Source organism: Choloepus didactylus, chromosome 20 (genome assembly GCF_015220235.1).
Source record: "Choloepus didactylus isolate mChoDid1 chromosome 20, mChoDid1.pri, whole genome shotgun sequence".
NCBI classification, from domain to species: domain Eukaryota; kingdom Metazoa; phylum Chordata; class Mammalia; order Pilosa; family Megalonychidae; genus Choloepus; species Choloepus didactylus.
This window is the reverse complement of record NC_051326.1, coordinates 6,026,763-6,049,746: the sequence shown is the minus strand read 5'-3', so window position 1 is coordinate 6,049,746 and position 22,984 is coordinate 6,026,763. Positions and strand designations below refer to the sequence as shown.

Sequence of the window (22,984 nt, the reverse complement as noted above, 5' to 3'; positions counted from 1 at the left end):
TGCGGGCGTCCCTCCTCAGCTGCGCCGCGGTTATCCAGGTGCGTCTCCCACGCGCCCCGACAGGGCTCGCTGACTGGGCACCGTCTGCCTGGGAACTGGCCCTAGCCCTGGTGTTTTGCAGTTTCCCCAGGTGACTGGTATGTTAGGAATCTTACCTTTTGCTTCCCCTGAGCCCTTTCTCAGGAAAAGGATATTAGCTGAGTCAGAGCCAAAAACCTTACTCTTACCTCTGGCGTTTAAGACCCCTACTCAAGGGGTTCACTGTGAACAAGTCAAATCACAGGAGTAGTGACTTTGACTTGGTTTTCTTGAGCTGCATCTTGGTAAGGAACAGAGCTTAAAGTGGTCCCAGCGTGTGGGATACCCCTGGGTGGGGGAGGCAGGAGTGGGTCTTCCTAACAGAGTTCGTGGGAAAGTGGGCTCTATGGTAGACAAAGCGCTCTGGCTTTGTTTGGTGACTGCCATCGGCTCGACCCTGGTGGAACCATTTGGCATCTACCCAGGGATGGTCACGGCACTTAGCTGCACTTATTTTTCTGAGAAGTTGAGATTCTTCCCCACAGTCCCAGAGTCCCCGTCAGAGTTTCAAGGCCCAGACAGTGGCCATTATTCCCAAAGGAATAATGTGGGTTCATGAGGGGATACCTGGAAAGAGGGTGGGTTGGGGTCCTTTGTACGTAAAGGGGTAAAGGCAGCATGGTTAGGTGTGCTCTGTTTCCTGGGTTCAAGCTGGGTCTGTTGCATATGGGGCACCATCTCTGAGCTGGAGGTGTTGGCAGTGCACAGCTAACACTCCCTGCATTAGCCTTGTGGGGAAAGGAAGGGAAACGTATCATCCCATGAGAGCAGGTGACGGAAAGCAAATCAAATTCAATTCCATTAAAACTCAGTGCTAGCTGTAGGTCCCCTGGTGAAAAACCAGCGTGAAGCTCTGATGAGGTCAGGATTCCTTCTCCCCAGAGTGACGTCAACTTCACTGTGACCCTGCAACTCGACATTGCCACGGACCCTGGCAGAACGGACGTTGCCTCTTACCAGAAGAGTGTGAGCTGCCCCTATCCCCAGTGGCGCTCGAGAGAGCTCGTGTGTGAGACAAACTACATGGAGGTAAGAGACGCTCTCTCTCCTGGCCGAGGCCCGCCCCACGCTGCCCTCGCAGGAGGGTGCTGCCAGCCACCCCAGCTCTGGTCATTTCCATCTGCCTCCTCTCATGAGCAAAAACAGTCCATGGGTTTCGGAGACCCAGAAACAGATTAGCTTGTTCTACCAATGTCCATACTAGCTTCCCAGCTACTGGGCCCATCTGTGCATTTGAATAATAGAGGACTGTTAAATGTTCCATCAAAGAGACGTGTCAGGCCCCATGTGAAGTTCTTAGGGACACTGTGACGGTCAGTAACTTTGCCTTCGAGGAACTTGGTCTAGTGGGAGACTTTCAGGTATGTACTTAGCTGGGAATTTTATTTCACGTTTAAGTTTTTCTCTGGATACGAATTGGAAACGGGCTGGTCCATCTCCTTGAGCTCTTCATTTTCCTTTGGAGCCCCAAGTGTCATCCCTCATGTGGCTGAGGCCCCAACAAATAGCAAAATTGCCCATTACTGAGCCTCTTATCTGTGCCCACAAGTATAAGAACATCACAGCATTAGCCTACATAATCCTAGGAGGATTAACAGCTGATGAGGTAGCTGTCACCCCCATTTTACAAGTGAGGAAACTGAATTTAGACTAAGAAAACCTCACACAACAAGTAGTAGAGGCAGGCTTCCAAGTAGCACCCTCGGGAGCTGATGACACCCTTATCCTTAAGCCTAAAGTTCTGCAGGTGCAGAGAAAAGGCTGGATGTGTGGCTGTGCTGCCTTCAGTCTCCCCTTCATTCTCACCAGTGGGAGACTTTTCCAGAAGCAAGAAGTCAGTTCGCAGTCTACAAAATTAAGATAAAAGCACTGCAGTTTCATGGTGTTTTTTGTTTGTTTGCTTGTTTTTGTTTTGTTTTGCTCAAACCTGTACACAACTGGATAAAAATACATTAAATCAGGTAAAGGTGATGCCTAGGCTGCCTATAATTACTGAAAAGCTGTGCAGGGTATTCAGTGTGGCAGTTGTATCTGAGTCATTTATTCCTGTTGGCTGACCCGGGCTTCTGCTGTGACAATCATGGCTTGCCCTCTCCTTATTGGATGGCTGCCGAGTGCCCAGCTCTCTGCTACAGGGAGTCCCCCACAGTCTCTCCTCTTAAACAAATACCTTGTACTCTGGACTTAGCCTTGACCTCCTTGGTTGGAGCTGTGATGTTTAAGAGACAGAAGCTCACCTACTTATTAGACCTGGATGGTAGTTTCCGGGTACTTGAGCGTCCATAGGAATGAGGTGATCACCACATTGGCTTGAGGCCAAGAGGAGATCTAATCTACCAAGAGTAGGGGCCCTAAAGTGTCCTCAACAGGAATAAATGTCCCTTCTTCTCAAAGGTTTCTGTCAAGAGAGAAGTCCCTTTACTCCCGATGGACCTGCTCCAGGATGAGCCAGAGGACTGGGCCGCGGCGCTGCCCGAGGTGTGTTCCCAGAAAACTCATGAGCCTCCTCCCCCGAGTTCCGAGTCACCTGCAGCTGGGAGGGGAGATTCGGGTCCATCAAAGAGCACGCTCGGTGGGCCTGGGAGCGCCCTGCCATGGAGTCCCATAGTTCTCACACCTGTGATCTCGACTCAGGTGACCTCGGGCGTGGCCTCCATCTGGCAGATCGTCTTCCACACTCCGGCCACGCAGCGCGCCATGCTGGTGAGCGACGCCCACCGGGCCGGCTACGGGATCAACACGACGGAGACCAGGGTCCTGCTGCGGGCTGGCTTCGCCGTCCCCGAGGCCGAGCAGCTGCAGGCGAGTCAGCTCCGAGGCTAACAGTGCCTTTTCCTTCTGACGGAAACTCATAAAGCCCAAAGGAAGGCTTGGGTTTCTCTTCTGCCTCAAATCTCATACAGCCTTTGTTCTTGCAAAGCAGGTTGACTTCATCTCCGAGTTCTTATTTCTTGATCTACCGATTCCCTTTAAAAGAACATAGGTACATAGTGTATGTAGAAAACATAGATATATAAATATTAATTTAAACACCTTTATGAGAAATTCGAAATCTCAACCTTTAAACAGAAGATTGTTTAAACTCAGGTGCCTCCTCATCATTAGTCATTAAAATACTATTTATTCAAAATGTTTTTTACATTATGTGAGGAGAATGCTATTTTCAAATAAGCAGGCTATAAGAACACATAAAATGCTAAGGTAGCTTTTGCATAGAAAAGGCAAATGGAGTTATTTTATAACCACTCAGCATTATGTCTTAGATATTACAGAAACAGACTTCCTGACAAATGTCAGAATTCCAACTATTATGATTCTTACAGATTCAAGGCGTTACTTTTACTGCTGTGAGATCGAGCACTTTCTACAAGCAGCACTGGATGATTTTGATGGTGGACACAGCTGTGGCTTGCCCTATGGGTGAGAGAAAAGTTGGGTTTGGGTAGCACTTGCTTGAGCAGAGCTAGCTCTCTTGGCCTGTTCTATCATGTAGGAACTACCCCCATCTTTGTTGTAATCAACCAATTTTCAATTCTGATCAGGTAGACCAGAATCATTCATTCAGGAAATTGAAAATCCCAGGGTTAGGGTTGGCCCAAGACATGGCTAGATTGGCCCTGTCTGCATCTCCTTTACTCCCAGAAAGGCCCTTTCTCTGTTGTGGCAATGATGATCCCAAGATGTTCTAGGCTTCTCTTGTTTATTGCTGAAGTTCCCAGAAGAAATGCCACATTCCCAATAATTCCAGCTAAAATGCCCTTGGGGTGCCTAACTAGCCCAGCCTCTATCACCTAAACATCCCAGTAACAATGACTAGGGCTGGGGGTATGTGAATTTTGTGAGTTAGGGTCAAGTAACCACCTGACTGTCCACCCTCAACTCCCATGGCAGGGGTAAAAGGGTCAGGTGGTAGCCCCAGCAGGTACACCCAGGCAAGGGCCAGTTCCTGAGAGGGGCTGACGGAAGCATGAAGCATGTCCACCAGGTACCCAAGTGTTGATTATTGTGGAGACTAAATCCAAGGCCTTCCACAATCTTGGGCACCTGCGCCTCTTTCCCACTGCCCCTCCGTTCATCTTCCATGCTGCCTGGTGGATCATCTCACCTCTTCTGCACTATTTCCTTTCTTTCACAGTTTCCATCCCTCTGTTCTGATCCCTAATACAACCTAAAAGGCTCTAGTTCAGTTGTTTGCTGTGTGTTAGTTTCCTAAAACTATCTTTCAAAGCCTGGTTAGTGTTCTACTGCTTCTAGGAAGCCCTCAGATGATAACTTTGTCATACCATAACCAAACCACATAAGTCATGACCTCTTTGTTCTGTTTTAGTCTGCCTCTCAAACAGTCCTTCTACTCGGGGATCGCCTCACTCCAACCCTTATTCCCACCCCACTGCTGGCATGGACCCTCTTTCCACGACAACCAAACTCTAATACCGTAAGTTTAATGCTTGTATTAGAAGAAATCGGGTGTGATGTCTCTTCTCTAAGATGGCGTTGATTACTCCGAGGACACTATCACTTGGACCATCCCCAAGAATATCAGCCCCCTTCTTGTCGGGGCCAGCCACATCAAGGACCTCTCCGTAGAGATGGGAGTGAACCTCCACAAGTTGTCCCCTGCCGACATTGTCTCCAGGAACTACAGATTGAGGAGTGACAACAACACGATTGTCATCAAGGTTCCTGCGGGTGCAGAAGGCGGTTACTACAAGGTTCATAATGTACTCACAGCTGAAAGATTAGGCACCAACCCAGCGACAGAAACACCAAGATAAATGTGAGTGAGACACAGAGGGAATCCAATATGCTGGTACCTCATTCCAACATGGAGAGCCAAGGCAGAGATATCAGAAAACCCTTCTTGGACCAAGGAATATACTTCCTTGGGATATACTTCTTTCTTGGCCAAGGAAGTATAAGTTACTGTAAGCTGAGACATCATTGCAACAAGGCTACTGATTATAGGGTTTAGGAGGTTCTGCTTACCAAAACTGTCAAAACATGGCTGTCCTTCTAGAAGGAATTAGGTGTTTCTAGCACCAGAGAAGAAAAACTTAGATATCTCCTTGAATTGTCATGTAAGTTAGGGATAGAAAGGAAACTTAGAATTTTGTACAAAGTTGATAACTTACTAGTGACATTAAGATGAGTCTGTGTTACTGGCATGTTTGTCACTAAAGTTACTGCTGGTGTGGTAGACAGTTGAGCTAGTCACAAAGAACCTGCCCTGTCATTTGAGTCTGTCTTGTCTCCACTCTTCTCTTAGACCCATGTGAGAAATGGGCGCTATGGCACCACTTACAGTATCAACTTGTTTCTGGAGCACCAGTGGGAGGATGACAGCTGGGGGGTGACCAAGCACACCATGATCAAAGCTGTGACGACGCCTCTGTGCCTCCAGGAACCCGTGATGATCGACAGTAAGGCTTTCTGGGGACCGGGCTGCTTTGGTCTAGTCTCATTTTAATCAAGTGGCGATGACCATGTGGATTACTCAGCAGTCACCTCCTCCTCCTCCCCTAGACACCAACACCAGCCTTCGACTCTTCGGGATCACAGTAGGATCATTTCTTCCGGATGTACAGTTAGTGACTTCACAGTGAAGGATGGAGTTTTCCCGGTGCCGGCGCCCGAGGCCTCTGGTTACAGCATCACCCAGAGCGTCCTCGGTAATGGAAGCAGTGCCTACCTCATCGAAGTGGGCTTTGACGCTCCGGGTATAGACGTGGAGGTGTGTATCAGACTGTCCGTCCATCCTGACTTCCCCTAGGACTTCCAAATCCCAAATGTGATCTTACCTTCAGTACACAGGTGAGGATATCAGGACGTATACGCTGAACACCACCTTGACCTTCAGCGTGGACTCCAGCGTGTTCACCATCCCAGTAGTTGTCGCCTCTCCGGTCCAAGACGCAGGTAAGCTTGTGCTCTGGGGAACACACGGCCCAGCCATGCCGCTGCTGGAGCCCGGGGGAGAAGCAGGGCTCGTGGGATTTACCAGTGCGGCTCCCACCCAGTGCTGCCCGAGGCCGCCGGTCATTGTGGCACTGACCACCTCTCGCTGGCCATCACTAGAGGCAACGTCGACCAGCACTGGGTCCCCTTCGCCTCCTCCCTGCACCTGACGCCAGAGTCTGCACAGGTGCATGGCGGCCGGTTCCTGGACAATGGCACACACCTAGCCCTGCAGGTGTCCTGCTTCTCAGAGCATGTGACCTACGAGGTACAGAGCGGGTTTACGGGGTCCCGTGCTCGTTTGTAACCTTCCAGGAATGAGTCAATCGTTGGTGGAAATCCTTCCCAATTGCATTTGCCACATTGTTTGTAATCAAATAACGTATGGTCAACAGTTTAGTCAAAGGTGTTAGTTGAACTACTAGAAAGGAAATTTCTAGTAGTTGGTAAATACTACTGAGACATCCCCTAGACTCGTCTTGGCTCCGGTCCTTAAAGTCAATAGTTAAGTTGTTTATATACACTTTTGAGCTAGTCTCAGTTCCCCTGTGTCTGTCTGTCTGGTGTCAGAACTGACCTCGCATCCTAAAGGCTCTTATTTACCCCACTCCGACCCCTTCCCTCGAGGCTGTCCTAGCGGCAGCCGCCAAGCCAGAGAACCTGTGTCGGGGCTGGGAGTGGAGGCAGGTGAAGTAGCCATAAAATACATCTGGTTTTATTACTCTCATTAGATGACTTTGGAGATCTCTTCCAAATACAGTCTCTGCCCTTTTAGGACATAAGTCCCTCCAGACTCTGCGTCACTGCAGTTACGCTTGAAGGATGAGCAAACCCTCGCGGATACGAGAGACTTCTCTATTACTTGTCCCTTCTCCTCTGAAGAATTAATAGGTAAGTTCTTCATGTTTTTCTAACTTAAAACTCTATGCCTGGCAAATAATCTGTAACTCTATGAATGAAAAGAAAACTTAAAGCCTTGCCAGTCAAATATGGATGAGAACTGACTATCGGGCGCACCATCCCACGCTGTCCTATCTGTCTCATTCTTTGCCTGGTTTCTCTCACCGTGAACCTGCTTTTGGTGGTCAATTAAGAAAGGTGAAGACTAAAATGTTTTATGAGACTAGCAGATTCACAAGCAGGAATAAATACTAAATACAAGAACATTCTTGGCTTAACATGATATGTACAAGTAGGGACTTAGCTGTTTATGTTCTTAATGAGCATGCATGCCTTTTCAGTTCTAGGATGTTCTCAGCTACCATATCTTCAAATATTGCTTAACTTACTCTCTTCTCTCATTTGGAATTCCTATTAGATATTTGTTGGACTTTTATTTTTCCATGTCCCATCTTTTTCACAGTTTGTCTTTTACTTTCTGGGTAAATCCTTAAATTTACCTTCCACTTCTCTCATGCCTTTCAGCTATATTTATTCCTTTAAATATTCCCTTGAGTCTTATAATGTGTTTTAATTTCTAGAACTCCAGTATGATTCTTTTCGTATTGGCATAGTCTCATTTGATAATGCCTTAGACTTGTCTCGTGTTTGATACTTTTTATGTCAGCTTCTGAAAATGACTGTATAAATTATAGTCCTATTACCTGAATTCTATTCTTATTCCCCTACTGATACTCACAGATCTATCTTGAGTAGGACTTACCCATAGGTATCTGTGTGGCCTACTTTTGAAAAATGTATCTCTCCATAGAAGTTTTGAGTCTTTTCTGCCAGGTATTGGAAGATTATTCTCAGCTGGAGAAGTTCTTTTTGTAAATTTCTGTTTGGGTCCTAGACCATAAAGATTGGAAAACCTAAAACTCACAAAACAAATTGTGAGAAGATCAAAATTCTCAAGGGGAGATTTCCCTCCTCTTCTTTCCACTTCCAAGAGCTCAGGCCTGGTGGACAAGCTTCTGTCTTGTCTTTTCTTACTGGTAGATAGAAACTGTTTTATAGCTTCCTCTTTCAATGAGATTATAAGCCTTTAAGGGATTTCATGCAAGGGTCTCAGTGCAAATCCCAGCTTCTCAGGGCGTAGGGGTTCTTTCACCACACAGGTATTAAAATACAACCTTGGCTCTGCCTGTTCTAGAGCAGCTACAGTGTGGACGTGTTGATTATTCCAGGTTTTCTATACCTTCTGTTCTGTGGTTTCAAGAATTTCCTTGATGGTCTCTGCAAGCTTAGCCACCTTCTTATGTACTTTTATTGTATGCAATCAACATTCCTAGTTGTCACGCAGTGGGAGGGTTTTCAGGTTTCTCTGGTTCCGTGTTTCTGGAAGTTAGTCTCCTCACCTCTTTAAATGTCTGCCAGCCTGCGAGGCCAATGGCACCATGATAGTTACTGCAGTGAAACTGGGAGGAGTTCCGGACCTGGACCCGTCAGGACTCACGTTACGAGACAGACGCTGCCAGCCTGCAACTGTCACCAGAACTAGCGCAACTTTTGTGTTCGGCGTGAACACTTGCGGAACAAGCAGAAAGGTGAGATTGCTTTTAACCCCACCGCGTACCTCGTCCACCTCCAGTGAGGACGGCGCCGTATGCATGGTCTTCCCTGGCGCAGTTTGAAGACCACATCCTGACTTATGAGAATGATGTCCTCTACTTCAGACCTGGAGCAGGTGATCCCGTGTACAGGTAAGATGGGGGCACCAAAGCGGCCTTCTTTGGAAAGCTTTAATTTTGGGTTCTGCTTCTATGTAAGTAAAAGACATCAGTATCCTGCCTCCCTTTTTCTCCTCCTCCGGGGTTTTGTGAAGAACAAAGGAGGGCAGCTGGGAAGGGGGAAACACCTTCCCAAACTTGTAGCTAGCGATGCCTGATGGGTCAAGCATCCTTGTTTCCTTTCTAAGGCCATGCTGTTGAATTTTCCTTAGACTACAGTGTGCCTGCCAGTATCCTCTCAATGATACAGTCATGCTTCATTATTAACCAAAGAAGAACCCAGCACCCAGTGTGAAGCCAGGACTTGGTCATCTTGCCCTGGCCATGAAGCTGTCCAAAGGTAACTTCTTCTTGGTACTCTGGGAAGATAGTCCAGCTGAAGACCATGATAATGGAAATCCATTTGCCTGTGTAATGAATAATACTTCCTATCACTCTTCCTTGTGTATGGTATGTCATTTGTTCTTCAATTACCTTGCAAAGCAGCAAGAGTTACTCCAATTTTACCAATTAGGAAACTGAGACTCAGTTCTAACAGGGTAGATCTGAATATGGCAATAAACCACAAAGGGTAAATATCCTTAAGATGAACGTAGCTTAATAGTGAATGACTTATTAACATCCAATAGAGAAGTCAAAGGGTACATACAGTTCACCAAAACTACAAACATACTATATAAAAACGTTTGTCACTAGAAATTGGAAATCAAATTTAAAATGAGACAATTTCTTACCTATCAAATTAACACTTGGCGAAATTGATTCTTTGTCAAGGGTATGGAAAAACATTGTTATTGCTGGAAGTGATAAAACTGGGTATCATTTCCAGAGTGCGGTTTGGCACTAGGCCTCAAGACCTTTAATATTTGATATTCCTACTCCTAGGAATTTGTCACAAGAAAATGAAACTTATTCAGGCACACACAAATGCAGTCATCTTACCACCTGTAACAGCAAATGTGTGTGTGTGTGTGTGTGTGTGTGTGTGTGTGTACACACATGTATGTAGGATGGATATATATCTATATCCATATAGCTATCTATCAAAGGCATAAATTGGAGAGAATTATGGACATCAGGTGATAGAAAGTCATAGCTATTAAATTAATTTGAATAGTGCCTTAATGACTAATCATTAGTCACAGTGGGGAAAAAATAGTTAAGGAGATAATGATAGTATAAAATGAAATTGGAGACTGTGCTAAGTTAATAGCATAATTATAATATTGTTTCATGAATTATAACAAGGGTACCACATGAATGTAAAATGTTAGTAATAGAGAAAGCTGTGTGAGAGGGGACTTCTGCATGGTTATTCTGTGAACCTACTCTAAAATTGATAACTGGCTCTAATAAAAATACGTTGAAGATGAAATGACAGAAAAGTCTAGAAAAGCAGTGTTCTCTGAATGAAGCGTAGGCTTCCTTAGTAAGAGTCCTCACATCTAAGTTCTGATTCTAACTTAATTGCCATTATTATAACAGTTGCTGAACTGTCAAAACAGTATTTTTAAACCTAAAATATTCACTTAAACTTATGATCAAAAGAATTACTCTCCAACCTGATTCTTGTAGATTCATTGTACTCAGAATTCTACAAGGATGCAGAATACCCTGTGGTGAAGTATTTAAGAGAAGCCATTTTCTTCGAAGTAGAGCTTCTGGATTCCGAAGATCCACAGGTGGAGCTGTTTCTCGAGGACTGCTGGTGTGCTGGGGCTCCGGACCCCGAGGGTGGCCCACAGTGGAACGTCATTATTAACGGGTAAGTGGCCCCTTCAGATTGGCGACCGGTGTTGTGACGTCTCACAAGTCAACAGAGTCGGTCCTCTGCTCATCACGATGCTTGGGGATTAGAAGTCCTAATTCGTTTTCTGCTTAACTTAAACTATTTCTACACATTCTCTTTGTATTTTCTCTTCCCTCTTCTTCACCCAAATCTGGTAGAAATCCAACTTTAGATATTTGGTTTCTTGCCCCTGACTTAGAGGGTAATTAATAGAATATGAGACATGAGACCTTCCTTTCTGGGTCCCGTTCTTCCAGGGGCTCACCCTCAGTGGAAGGCACCTTAGAGGTAAGGGTTTGTCTGCTCACCCGCGTTGAGCTCCAAGAGTGCAACGAGTGCTGCCCTAAGTGTCAGGGATATTGCTGTGAACAAACCGTTCTTTGGGGGAAGACAGACAGAACCTGGTGCCCTAACAAACACGAAGCTGGTTACAGGGTTCCAGGGCCTGGTGGGTTGGATGGGGTAGTTGTACTCCCTGAAGAAGTGACGTTTGAGCAGAGACCTGAAAGGTGAGAATTGTCACACAGAACTTGCATTCCCTCAAACACACAGGAAACCAATTAATATTCTACTGAACACTTTTCTGCCTAAAAGACAGAAATCTAACCAGTTGAGCTCCTCTTCCCTTTGGCTACACTTCTCACTGAGGGCAAATTACATTGTGTCCTTGGCTCATATTGAGAATCGATGCAACTGTCACGTCTCTGCAACTTCTAGGAAACAGATTTTGAAGCTCAAGCAATAAAATGGACTGTCTCTCATGAGACCAGTTTTTTTTTTCTTTATTAGAGAAATTGTCGGTTTACAGAACAATCGTGTAAAATACAGGAGTCCGATATACCACCTATTAACACCTTGCATTGGTGTGGAACACTTGTTATAATTGATAGCACATTTTTATTGTGCTAATAATCATAGTCCATCGTTAAACTTAGGGTCCACAGGTTGTATAGTCTACGTCCATGGATTTTTAAATTTTTATTCTGTTACCATATATACAATCTAACATTTCCCCCTTTTAATCACATTCATATATATATTTCAATGTTGTTAATTATATTCACAACATCATTCTATCATCACCACCATCCATTACCAAAATATTTTCATCATTCTGGATAAGAGCCCTGTTACATTTTAAACTTTAACTTCCCATTCTCTATCCCCACCCCATCCCCTGATAATCTATATTGTAGATTCTGACTCCATGAGATTTTATTCTAAAATTGTTTCAAACCAGTGAGATCATACAATATTTGTCCTTTTGTGTCCGGCTTATTTCACTCAACATGATGTCTTCAAGGTTCATCCATGTTGCATGAATCAGAGAATTTCATTCCTTTTTTATAGTTGAATAATATTCAATTGTATGTATATACCACATTTTATTTATCCATTCATTGGTTGATGGACATTTGAGTTACTTCCATCTGTTGGCAATTGTGAATAATGTGAATAGTGCCGCTATCAACATTGGTGTGTGATTATCTGTTTGCTTCCCTGCTTTCAATCCTTTGGGTGTATGCCTAGAAGTGGGATTGTCGGGTCATGTGGCAATTTTATATTTAGCCTTCTGAGGAACTGCCAAACTATCTTCCACAGCAGCTGCACCATTTTACATTCCTACCAGCAGTGAATTGAGTGTTCCTGTTTGTCAGTATTCTCTCCAAAACTTGTTATTTTCCACCTTTTTTTTTTAATAGCCGCCATTCTAATGGGTGTGAAATGGTATCTCATTGCTGTTTTGATGTCCATTTCCCTGATGGCTGATGATGTTGAGCATCTCTTCTTGTGCTTTCTGACCATTTGTATATTTTCTTTGGAGAGAGGTCTCTTCTTTGGAGAGACATCTAGTCAAGTCTTTTGCCAATTTTTAATTGGGTTCTTTGTCTTTTTGTGAAACAGAAGCATTTCTTTATACGTTCTGGATATTAAACCTTTATTGGGTATATGGTTCCCAAATATTTTCTCCCTTTGTGTAGGCTGTTGTTTTACTTTCATGATAAAGTCCTTTGAGGAACAAAAAATTTTAATTTTGATGGGGTCCCAATTTATCTATTTTTTCTTTTGTTGGTTGTGGTTTGGGTGTAAGTCTAAGAAACCATGGCCTAACACAAAGTCCTGAAGATGCTTCCCTATGTTTTCTTCTAGGAGTTTGATAGTTCTAGCTCTTACATTTAGGTATTTGATTGGTTTTGAGTTAATTTTTGTATAAGATGAAGTAGAGTCCTTTTTTGTTTTTTGCAAATGGAGATCCCGTTTTCCCAGCACCAACTGTTTGTTGAAGAGACTGTTCTTTCCCAATTGAGTGGTATGAGTGGTATTTGCCCTTTGTCAAATCAGTTGGCCATAAATGTGAGGGTTGACTTCTGAGCTCTCAGTTCAATTCCATCAAGACCAGTTATTTTTAACACTTAGTGTCATGGGCATTGTCCTGCACTCTTGTCTTCAGAGAATTCCCTGACACTGTTTCCTGTCCTGCCTTGGCTGATAGGAGGCTCCGAAGGGAGTATCTACCTGGGAGTAAACTATTCCCCCTTCTTTCAATGTCATTCACTCTCCTATTTCTATTTTATAGCCCTTTTATTTCTTGTCTCATCACTTGTGATAAGCAAATTTTCAAATTCAGCATGAAGGTGATATATAAAATTGAACCTTCAGATCCCCTTCCACAGAAGAACTAAGATGTTCATATTATTGTTCTATTCCCATAGCTTATAAATGACCCAATACCTAGGTGGTGAGCTTTGTCTTTATGGGGTTTCAGATAAGAACAACAAATTAAGGATGTGATCCTTGGGTTGAAATCAGGCCCTAGCCACAGATGTTAACAGATGTCCTCTAACCCAGAGCTCATAATATGCTTGCCCTTTTCTAAACTTTTCTTTTTTATATAAGCTGTGCAAATGCTGATGATTCTTATGAAACCGTGTTTCACCCCATGGATGCAACCTCCGTAATGTTTCCTTCCCACGTGAAGAGATTTGAAGTGAAAATGTTTACCTTCATGAAGGAAGAAAGTGCATTATTGGAAGATGTAAGTAGACTTGTCATCTAGACTGTTTTGACACTTGATGAGATAAGCCATGGGCTGACTGAAGAAGACCAAGCAAACACAAGCTAATTTAGACTATCCAGTCCGTCTGCCTGCAGATAACTGGACAAAAGGGAAAAAAGAATAAATGGGCAAATCTTAACACAGATGTAGCACTCTTTGGAGACTATATGTACTCTAAAAAGCCATTGTCATCGCAAGCAATGAGATGAGCATTGACATTGTTTTAACTTGGACCTATCAAGAAGGATGTGAAGAAAGGTTATGTGTCTAGGACATGAGATCTGTTATATGGGGAATACCCCTATGTGCATTTGCATATTAAATATTATAACCTTTATATGAAGCAGTTCCGTCACCTTACAAAACTTAAGAATGACTAGACCTAAAAGTCGGAGTCTTTTTATCACCTGGACTCTTGAGCCTCTTGACCTGGATCCAAGGAGGGGCTCTGGTTCATGCACTTCCCTGGAACTTGACCAACTAATGTCTTAATTTCTGCAGCTGCACTTCCACTGCAGCGTGCTGATCTGCGATGCCAAGGAGCTCGCCTCCGACCGCCTGTGTGTGAGTGTGAGAAGGTGTGTTCCTGGCAAGCCGAGACTCGGTGAGTCACTCTGGCCACGTTCCTCTCAGCAGCCCTGGTGCTCCAGAGCAGAAGAAGGGGAACAGGCCTGTGAGAGCAGCTGAATGACCAAACACAGCTCTTTCCTGAGAAGTTAGGATGGTTGCTAACTACAAAATAGAAAACCAGAGTGACTAACAAGGGGCATCGTGCATACCTGTTTTCTACCTTTCTACTTAAAAACTGCTTTCAAGGAAGGATCTGACTTTAAGAATCTAGAATTCAGGAAGGATCTAAAACCTTTCCGAGAAGGAATTTTTTTCTAGAAAATAGTTAATCTAGAAACGAAGGTCCACAAGTGAAAGCGATTTTCCCAAAGTAAGATAAAAAAGGGGTGGGAGAACACTAGAAGGTCAGCCAAAGACTGCCAGTAGGGGCAGGGTAGTTTGAAATAAATTTCCTGGGAATGATGTGCATGTTTCACCCCCTTTCTATTTATGTACAGGAAGAAGTACTGTCCACGTGAGAGAACATGTCTCTTCCAGAGCCATCATCTTGGCCACTTCAAATAAAAACCGAGCACCTTTTGCCCAGAAAACATCGCCACTTCTCCAGAACCATGTTCCTATTTCTGCCTTTCAGATTTCTGGAGATTGATTAGATTGATAGCTTCTAACTTATTTATGTATATGTTGTTTTCAAGCATTAAATGGACTGTGCATCTGGTCATTGGAAACAGCCTTTAACTGAGACTTCTTTTTGTGTTTCCTTTTACTTGCCTTAAACCACACACTCAGTATTTAAATATATTTAAAAAAAAATTAGAACTTGCTGAATTCACAGGCACTAAGCTAATCCTGTTTTTCCTCCAAAGACCTCGTGAGTTCCTGTGTTGAAGAAACACTGAGCCCTGTGGTGTGAGGGCCTGTCTGTGTGGTGATAGGAAACAGAAAAATATACGACAGATACACAAGCACTCAGACTGCATTTTGGCAAAAATAAGCTGTAGGGCCCCTTACTGCTCCCAGGGTGCTCGGGAATGAATGTAGGGAACGTCCTGGACAAGGAAGAACCTGGACTCGAGCCCAGAGGTGAGATCAAGAGAGAATCCGGACCTTGTGGGCTGGGGGTGGGTTGCATCTGCAGGTTGATAGGTTGATAGGTCGTTGATATGTTGTTGCACCACTGTTGGGACTAGAGGAATGGATGATGTTCTGGCGCCGTTTACTAGACTGCAGCAAATGTGTCAACTTCAGCTAACGCCATTGTCAACAACACAATCTAGGGTGAACTGGGTGTGATGGAGCTGCAGGAGGGACCCAGGGAGAAAACAGCGTTTGAGCCACACTGACGTCCATCTAGGGAGAGAGCGTTTCCAGGCAGATCCCACGGGGAGAATAAACGAAAACAGCGTTTGAGCCACACTGACGTCCATCTAGGGAGAGAGCGTTTCCAGGCAGATCCCACGGGGAGAATAAACGACGCTCTTAAGGGAAGGAAAGAGGGCCAGAGTGGAGCAAGGGCAGTGGTGCACGTCGGCTGAAGGCGGCAGAGCTCGGGGGACAGTAGGCCCCAGCGAGTGGTTCTGTAAGAGGCTGCAATGGGGTGTCGCTGAGGCTTTTGAGAGGGGCCTGGGGCAGCCTGACCTGTGACGGCTCACTCTGGCCACCCTGGGCCTCTGGCAGCAGGAGGACAGCCCCATCAGGGAGGCTCGGTCAAGGCTGGTACCAGGTGGGAGTATTGGAAGTAGAACTTGGTGAAGATTGAGGCCGTGGAGCACCTATTGCTGACACTTGAGCTTCTCCCCCAAAGGGGCTTAGTTCCCACTGAAGCCTCCGTCCATGTTCAAAGACAGTAACCAACGAGACACAACTGTCCTATTCACATTTAGGGTGTGCGAACATGGGGGATGTAGTCACTTTCTCAACACCTCGATTGGCCGAATGCTGCACTTCTCTGGCTTTGCTCTGCCAGGAGTGTCGACCGCATTTCCAGGCCCAGAACAGGTGGAGGTGGGGATGGGCATAGAGCCTTCCCCTAGCAGAACAACCTTGCAGGGTGGGGTGTTACCAGCTCACCTGGCACCTCACAGGCCCTGCCCCCAGAGGCTGGGCAAACCCCACAAGGGCTGGGAGTTCAGAAGCAGACACGTCTTCCTGGACTCCAGGTGAGGGCTGGAACGCTCGAGGCATCCAGTGTGAACTCTGAACAGTTGACGTATCACCAGCATCACGTCCGAAGCTCCCTTAAAGACCTCTTCCACTTTGTCTCATGGGAGTTGTTGAATACCCACCTCTGCCAGCACTTAGCCTTACAGTGCAATTTTTCACCTGCTTTGAACACCCCAAGGATAGTAAGTATCCATGCTACTATCCCACTTTACAGAAAAGGAAACCAGAAAATTCTAGGTCACACGGGTGGTGGCAGGGAGCCTCCGTTAGTGCCAGTGTGAACTCCCCCCACTTTCCTTCAAGATAAAGACCTCTGGGATGGAGGCTTGTGGGCAGTATGTTCTAGGTTTTATTTTAAATGCTTGCAATGTTAGTAAAGTTATTCTGTGGTCTTCCCTTTCATGCTATATTTATTAGGCTTTGCCGTCCACAGTGTGCTGTCGTTCTAAAATGAATTTGGGAGCCCCACCCAGAAGCTTCTACTTCCGTGTCCTTGGCCAGAACCAGGACACACACCATCCCTCACAGCGAGGAACCGAGAGGCCGGGCCTCATGTATTATGTCACTGCTCCAATCAAGCCACGGTCCTGTTAGTAAGGAAAAAGGGAGGGTAAACACTGGGAGGTAGTAGTACTTCCCAGCCTCATGGAAGGTGGACCCTCTTCTCTAGAGAAGTGCAAGATTGGAGTTACGTGTTCTTGTGTATTTGGAAGAACATGCAGGTAAAATCACCTTTGGCCTACCGTTGACTGTCTTAACTGTTGAACCTGTTTCATTAACAATCATAGAACTCCTTGGCTTTTGGATCTTTTTCCTGAGTGACTTTTGGTAAGCTGTGTTTTCCTAGGATGTGTCCATTTTCTCTGTTTTCAGTATAAGAGCTTAAAGTTTTATATATAATGATCTTAGCTTTTAATACTCTATTTTTTGTTCCTCAGTTTTGTTTTCTAGTCTTCAAGAACCAACTCTTGGCATCACTGATGCTGTTTTATCTCTTTCTATCTCATTAATTTCCATTCTCATCTTTGTTTCCTTTCTTTGGGTTGTTGTGCTGTTCTTTTCCAACTTAAGTTGGATGCTTGGCTCATTAACTTTCACTTTTATTTTCTGACATGTGCATTTAAGGTTTAGGCCTAAGGCTATATGGTTAGCTGTATTGCACAAATTTTGATAGAGTTTGCATCACTGTTCAGTACTAAGTATGTAACTTTCGTGTGGTTTTAAATGTTTGGAGGTGTTTTGTTTTATGCTTCTTAAACTTGTCTAATTTAACTGCATCGTTGTCAGAACCAGCCTGGTACTGAATCTCCAAAATCTAAGTCCTCTTCTCTAATTCTGTTGATTGATTGCTGACTGTTGCTTGTGGTGTGTGTCTTATTATTTTGTGTTTGTCACTTTCACCCTCTGTATAGCTCTGTGCTGGGGCTCCTATGAGACCTGTGTTGAGGCTTATTCTTCAAACCTGACTACATTTGCATCTCCAGCATCCAAGGGAAGTTACTGGTCCAGAAGTTTGTTTCTGGGCTTGGAGTCCCCAAGCCATGCTGGTAGTGTGCATTTGAACTCAACCTCCTTGTTCCAGTTTGCTAACTCAACTGTGTTGCAAAACACCAGAAATGGATTGGCTTTTATAAAGGGGGTTTATTTGGTTACAAATTTTTAGCCTTAAGGCCATTAAGTGTCCAGGGTAAGGCATCAACAATAGAGTTGCTTCATCGAAGGAAGGCCAGTGGTGTCCAGGAAAACCTCTGTAAGTTGAGAAGGCACGTGGCTGGCATCTGCTGATCCCAGGTTGAGTTCCAGCTCCCCTCTCAGTTCCTGTGCCTTCTTCAAAATGTTGCTCTTGGGGCATTTGTCGTCGCTTAGCTTCTCCACAGCAAAAGTCTGCTTTCAACAGCCATCTTCAAACTAAGTTGCAGCAAGCATCTGGGCCTGCTTGGCTCTTTTAAAGTGCTCCAGTAAATTAATTAAGACAGACCCTAAATGGGTGGGGTAACATCTCCATGGAAATTATCCAATCAAAGGTCTTGCCCTTAGTTAATTAAGTCACATCTCCATGGAAACACTCAATCAATAGGTTCCAACCTAATCAACACAAATGAGTCTGCCCCCACAAGATTGCATTAAAGAACATGGCTTTTGCTAGAGGACCTAATATATCCCACCTGGCACACTCCCCATGGTAGAGACCCATGGATAGGTTGCTTCCATGAGGCTACAGACACACTGCTTTGTTCTTTGATGAGAGTACAGAAATTACTGAATAATGTTGTAAGTATTGTTTATGGGTTTTCAGATTTTAGACTCGACCTATAAATAAAGCACCGAGCAGCTAATTGTAACTAGAGAATAAAATTTGTTCTAAATCTTGTCAATGTAAAAAAAATATTTAACTAGGAATAACTAAGAGATGGAGTGTTTGCAAAAGGGTCAGTGCCAACTTCTTCATCTTTCCTATGTCATAAGAAGGGTTTTAGAAAAGGGATAATCATTGTTTACTTTGCATTTTGAGTCCTTCCAGACTGTTTGAAATTTTATTTTGCTGTGCAATCAAAACTTGTCTTTATTCCTTTATTTTTTTGTTTCTAGTTTGCTCATTTATGATCTATCTCCCCCATACTCCATTTAAACTTCTTGAAAACAGAGACTACACTTTACCCTGAAAAGTTTATTATGAGGATTAGACCAGATAACTTGGATTAAAAAGAAGCTTGTTGTGGTTTGGAGCTATATATCACCCAGAACAACACGTTCTTAAACTTACTCCATTCCTACGGCGTGAACCCATTGTAAGACCCTCTGATGAGGTGGCTTCATTAAGATGTGGCCCACCTCAATCAGGATGGGTCTTAATACTAGTACTGGAGTCTTTATAAGAGAATGAAATTCCAGATGGCCCGAGAGAGCCACAGAGGGAGCAGCCAGAAACTGGACATCAGTGGAACCCAAAGAGACGAAAGAGGCCAGGAGAGGCCACCAAGCAGCAAGCTAAGGACCAAGGATCACTGGCAGCCCCAGAATGCCACAGACTTCAGGGAAAGAGCATCATCTTGATGATGCTTTGGTTTGGACTTTCTTTTAGCCTCAAAAACATGAGTTAATAAATGTCCATTGGCTAAGCCATGCTTTTGAATGGTATTTGCTTGAGCAGCCAAAGGACACTAAAACAAAGCCTAATGCTGTGTTACCTGTGTTTAAGTTGTGGCATCTGGGTCACCTTCCACCCCTTTGCCACTCCAGTGCCTAGTAGTAAGCTCTCTCCAGACATTGCTGATAATTCGCAGTGTTGAATGAGTGAAAAGAATGAAAGGGGCCCTTAAATGCCAGAAATGCAGCATGGAGCTACTGTGCTCACAAATATGATGTGATAAGACATGAGCACATCTAGCTCATGAAAAGACTCTTCCTGGCTCCATCTGCTTGGTTTCCCCCCTTCTGTCCCCGGGGAGAGCTCCAGAGCTGCGCATGTGTGATGCAGAACAGAGAGAGGGGAGGTAACTCAGTGGGGCCGGGGTGAGGAAGAGGGAGGGGTGAGGACAAAAGCCAAGCAGATAGGGCTAGGGAGACATTTTCTGTAGAGTTTGGGGAGAAAGATGTGAGAAGCTGTGAGCTGTGCTGAAGATACATTGGTAATGCCTGGGTTTCCCCATGGTGGGTGTGGAAAGAAGTGCAAGCTAAGAAGTGACACAAGAGAGTGTAACCGAGAAGTTAGGATTTAAGGGCTGACTATGATGACTGAATCATTATATATTTATTCCTTTTTACTTTCTGGTAATTAGAGTAGACAGAGGGAAATACCTGAAACCTGAACCGTAAATCCAGCTGCCGTGATCTCTGATAATGACTGTATAGCCTTTACCTTGTGCCCTTGTGATTGTAAAAACCTTGTGACTAACCTTCACTTGTGCCCATTTATCCAGTTTTTTGAATTTAAGGTCTTGTGATCACTGAAGTCAGCCCCTAGTGTTTATTAATGAAGGGCCTTGGGTCAGCCCAGAACTAACCCACCCCAAGTCCAAAGTTATCCTGATAACCAAAGCTGGGTCTAACCAAAATGGGCCCGCCTGACATGTGCAGTAGCTTAGACTTTAACCTACAAGTGACCTATACCTCATTATAATATTAAAAATCATACCCATCATATGAAGGCCACCATTTTATTATATATGTATTCTGTGACTAAGCATGTAATCAATCTGTATATGCTCAATAATTGAGTCACTTCTAATTACATCATCTGGGGCTATTGTACTCATTATCCTAAAACCTGCCTATCTTCTGTTACTATTAAACTATCAGAATTATTGCAGTACAGGGAGACAGATTTTGGACTGATAGGCCATCTGCTCTCCTGCTTTGTGCCTAGCAATAAAACCCTTTCTCTCTTGGAAACTCCGGTGTCTCAGGAACTGGTCATTTGAACACATTGGGCAAAAGAATCCTCTGCCTTGGTCCAGTAACAAAAGCACCTGAGTATCTAGCGATTGAGCCACATGGGCCGCTACGTCAGTTGCTCATTACTTGCGTGTTATATTCTACCCCAGAGGCCTCACGGGGACACAGACATGTGACCATCTGAGTTAGCCTTTGTGGGAGCCCTGGGCCCCTAAGTGTCTTGACTGCACACAGCAGTTTGCTTGACCTATGACAATTAAGGTTTGACCTTTTCTCCTTGTAATATCAGGTGCTAAATATAATCTATACCCGAAATTACCTCCTCCTGAGACTCCTTGAGATACTGTTACCTATGAGATAATCTATTATCCTCCCTTCCTCCCTGTTGATCACAATCAACCCCTCCCTATGTTGCATGACCCAGCTCCCCACCTTATGCTCTCATACCCATTGGAATGTTGAGCCCTTATAACCAGCTTATTCGGCCTCTCCAAGATGCAGACTATTTCCATGTTGTGCTCTGAACTCGCCACCATTCAGAGCAGCTCCTGAATCCATTCAGAGAAGCTCCTGATTTCAGGGCAATGTGACTCGACTTCCCCACCCTGTAGATAAACCCCATAATAAAAGCTCATGTCTCAGAATGTGTCTGGTGCTTTCTTTAGTCCTTCAGTTACAAAAGCCATCTTGGGCCATGGCAGCCAGCAGCCCAGAGGGGCTTCTTTCCAATTGAGAGTCCATTTCCCCACAGCTTGAAGGGCTTCCCGCTCCTGCCTGCCTGCCCATTCTCCTTTCCCTTCTCCTCCAAACTCACCTTTGCTTCAGCCAAACCAGCCCCCCCTGGAGCTTTTCAGACCTCCGTGCTTATGCACAGCTGTGTCCTCTGTTTGGGATGCACTTTGTCCCTCGAGTGCCTAGGGGACACCTTTAACGGCCTCCTGTGTGAAGCCTTCTCTGAGTCCTAGAAAGAGCGCCTGTTCCTTTCCCCCTCGTGCCGTCACTGTACCATGCGCGTTCTGTGGCATTGTGTTCTCCTACCATGTTGCCCCTCTCTGTGGCTCAGCTGCCAGTGTTTCATCTCTGCCTTCCCTTTTTCCGGTGCAGTCCCTGGCTCAGTGGCCCAGCCAAGGACAAGAGCTGACCGCGTCCCCTTCACTGTCCTCATTTCTGCTCTCCCAGCTGCTGAGAGATAGCCTCCTCTGCTCTCCGCTCCAGGGGCCAGGCAGTCATCCGCTGCCCGACTCAGCTGCCCACACGATGAGCAAGCCTTTGGGTGTTTGTTAGTATCCTTGAAATTTAAAAACTTAAATGTCACCTGCTCTCACTGCTAGGAAGTAATTAGTGTGCAGTAAAATTAGTGATAGGGGCCTCTTGAGGGTGCAAAGCCCTGAATTGCAAAGAGGAGTGAAACACTGCTTGGGGCTTAGGTTTCCGCTGCTGCCCTACACAAGGATGTCCCCCATGTTGAGTGTAGCCAGATTGCTAATGCATACTGTTTAGACTCAAAAAGTCAGAAAGGCTCAATGCAAAAACCCACTTTATGCCAAAAAGCATCTCTCACTGCTCTGCCTTTATGAGATGTGTTTAGGGACAGGATTTCAGGCACAACTGGCTTTCCAAGGAGACATCACGTTTTAACAAGAAAAAACCAGATTACAGGCCTAAAAGACCTGGTTTCTCGTGCCAGCTCTGCCAGTTACTAACCTTGTGAGGCTGGTCATCCTGAGCCTCAGTTCCCTCACCTGTAAAATGGACACGATCATCCCGTTCAACCCCTTCTGTAGTGAAGGATAGGATAATGCATGTAAAGTGCTTCCTGATCTCTGACGCAACCTAAAGACATGCCTGATGCAGAGCAAGACGAGGGAGGTTTGTGTCCTGCTCCGATGCTTCCAAGTTGCATGATCTTGGACAAGTTTTCACCTCTTTGTGCCTCGGTTTCCTCATCTATGAAATGGGGATAACTTCGGTACTTACTTTATAGTGTTGTTCTGGGGTTACAGGAGTGATATCATGTAAAGTACTTGTAACAGTGCCTCACCCAGAGCAAGCACACAGTAAATGTTGGTTATTGATGTTAATGCCACTTTGGGTCATATTATGTGCCTAGAAGAAACTGAAGGAAAACATGTTTACATGGTGGTCCCAGAACAGGTACTTCTGAAAGCAGCTTATGATACCATTGGACTAGAAAAACACCCCAAAAGCTGTTGCAAAACTCCCACACTTTTCTCAAGCCCTGTATAAAGAGAGAGAGAGAGAGAGAGTCTGCAGAGAGAATGAAAGAGTAAGCAAGCCCCGTTC

General features: G+C 44.8%; 1 protein-coding gene across 1 annotated transcript; it reads left to right on the top strand.

The window, feature by feature from the left end:
• The first annotated feature begins 424 nt into the window (after positions 1 to 424).
• On the top strand, positions 425 to 14,771 carry LOC119516399. Its single transcript, XM_037812759.1, is given in 19 exon segments — positions 425 to 625; positions 961 to 1,107; positions 2,473 to 2,556; positions 2,713 to 2,880; positions 3,402 to 3,498; positions 4,567 to 4,790; positions 5,345 to 5,498; positions 5,602 to 5,667; positions 5,670 to 5,809; positions 5,883 to 5,994; positions 6,096 to 6,332; positions 6,604 to 6,725; positions 6,843 to 6,924; positions 8,353 to 8,522; positions 8,979 to 9,045; positions 10,281 to 10,470; positions 13,393 to 13,531; positions 14,054 to 14,156; positions 14,620 to 14,771. Coding segments are annotated over 19 exon segments (2,655 nt in total).
• Positions 14,772 to 22,984: the final 8,213 nt, after the last annotated feature.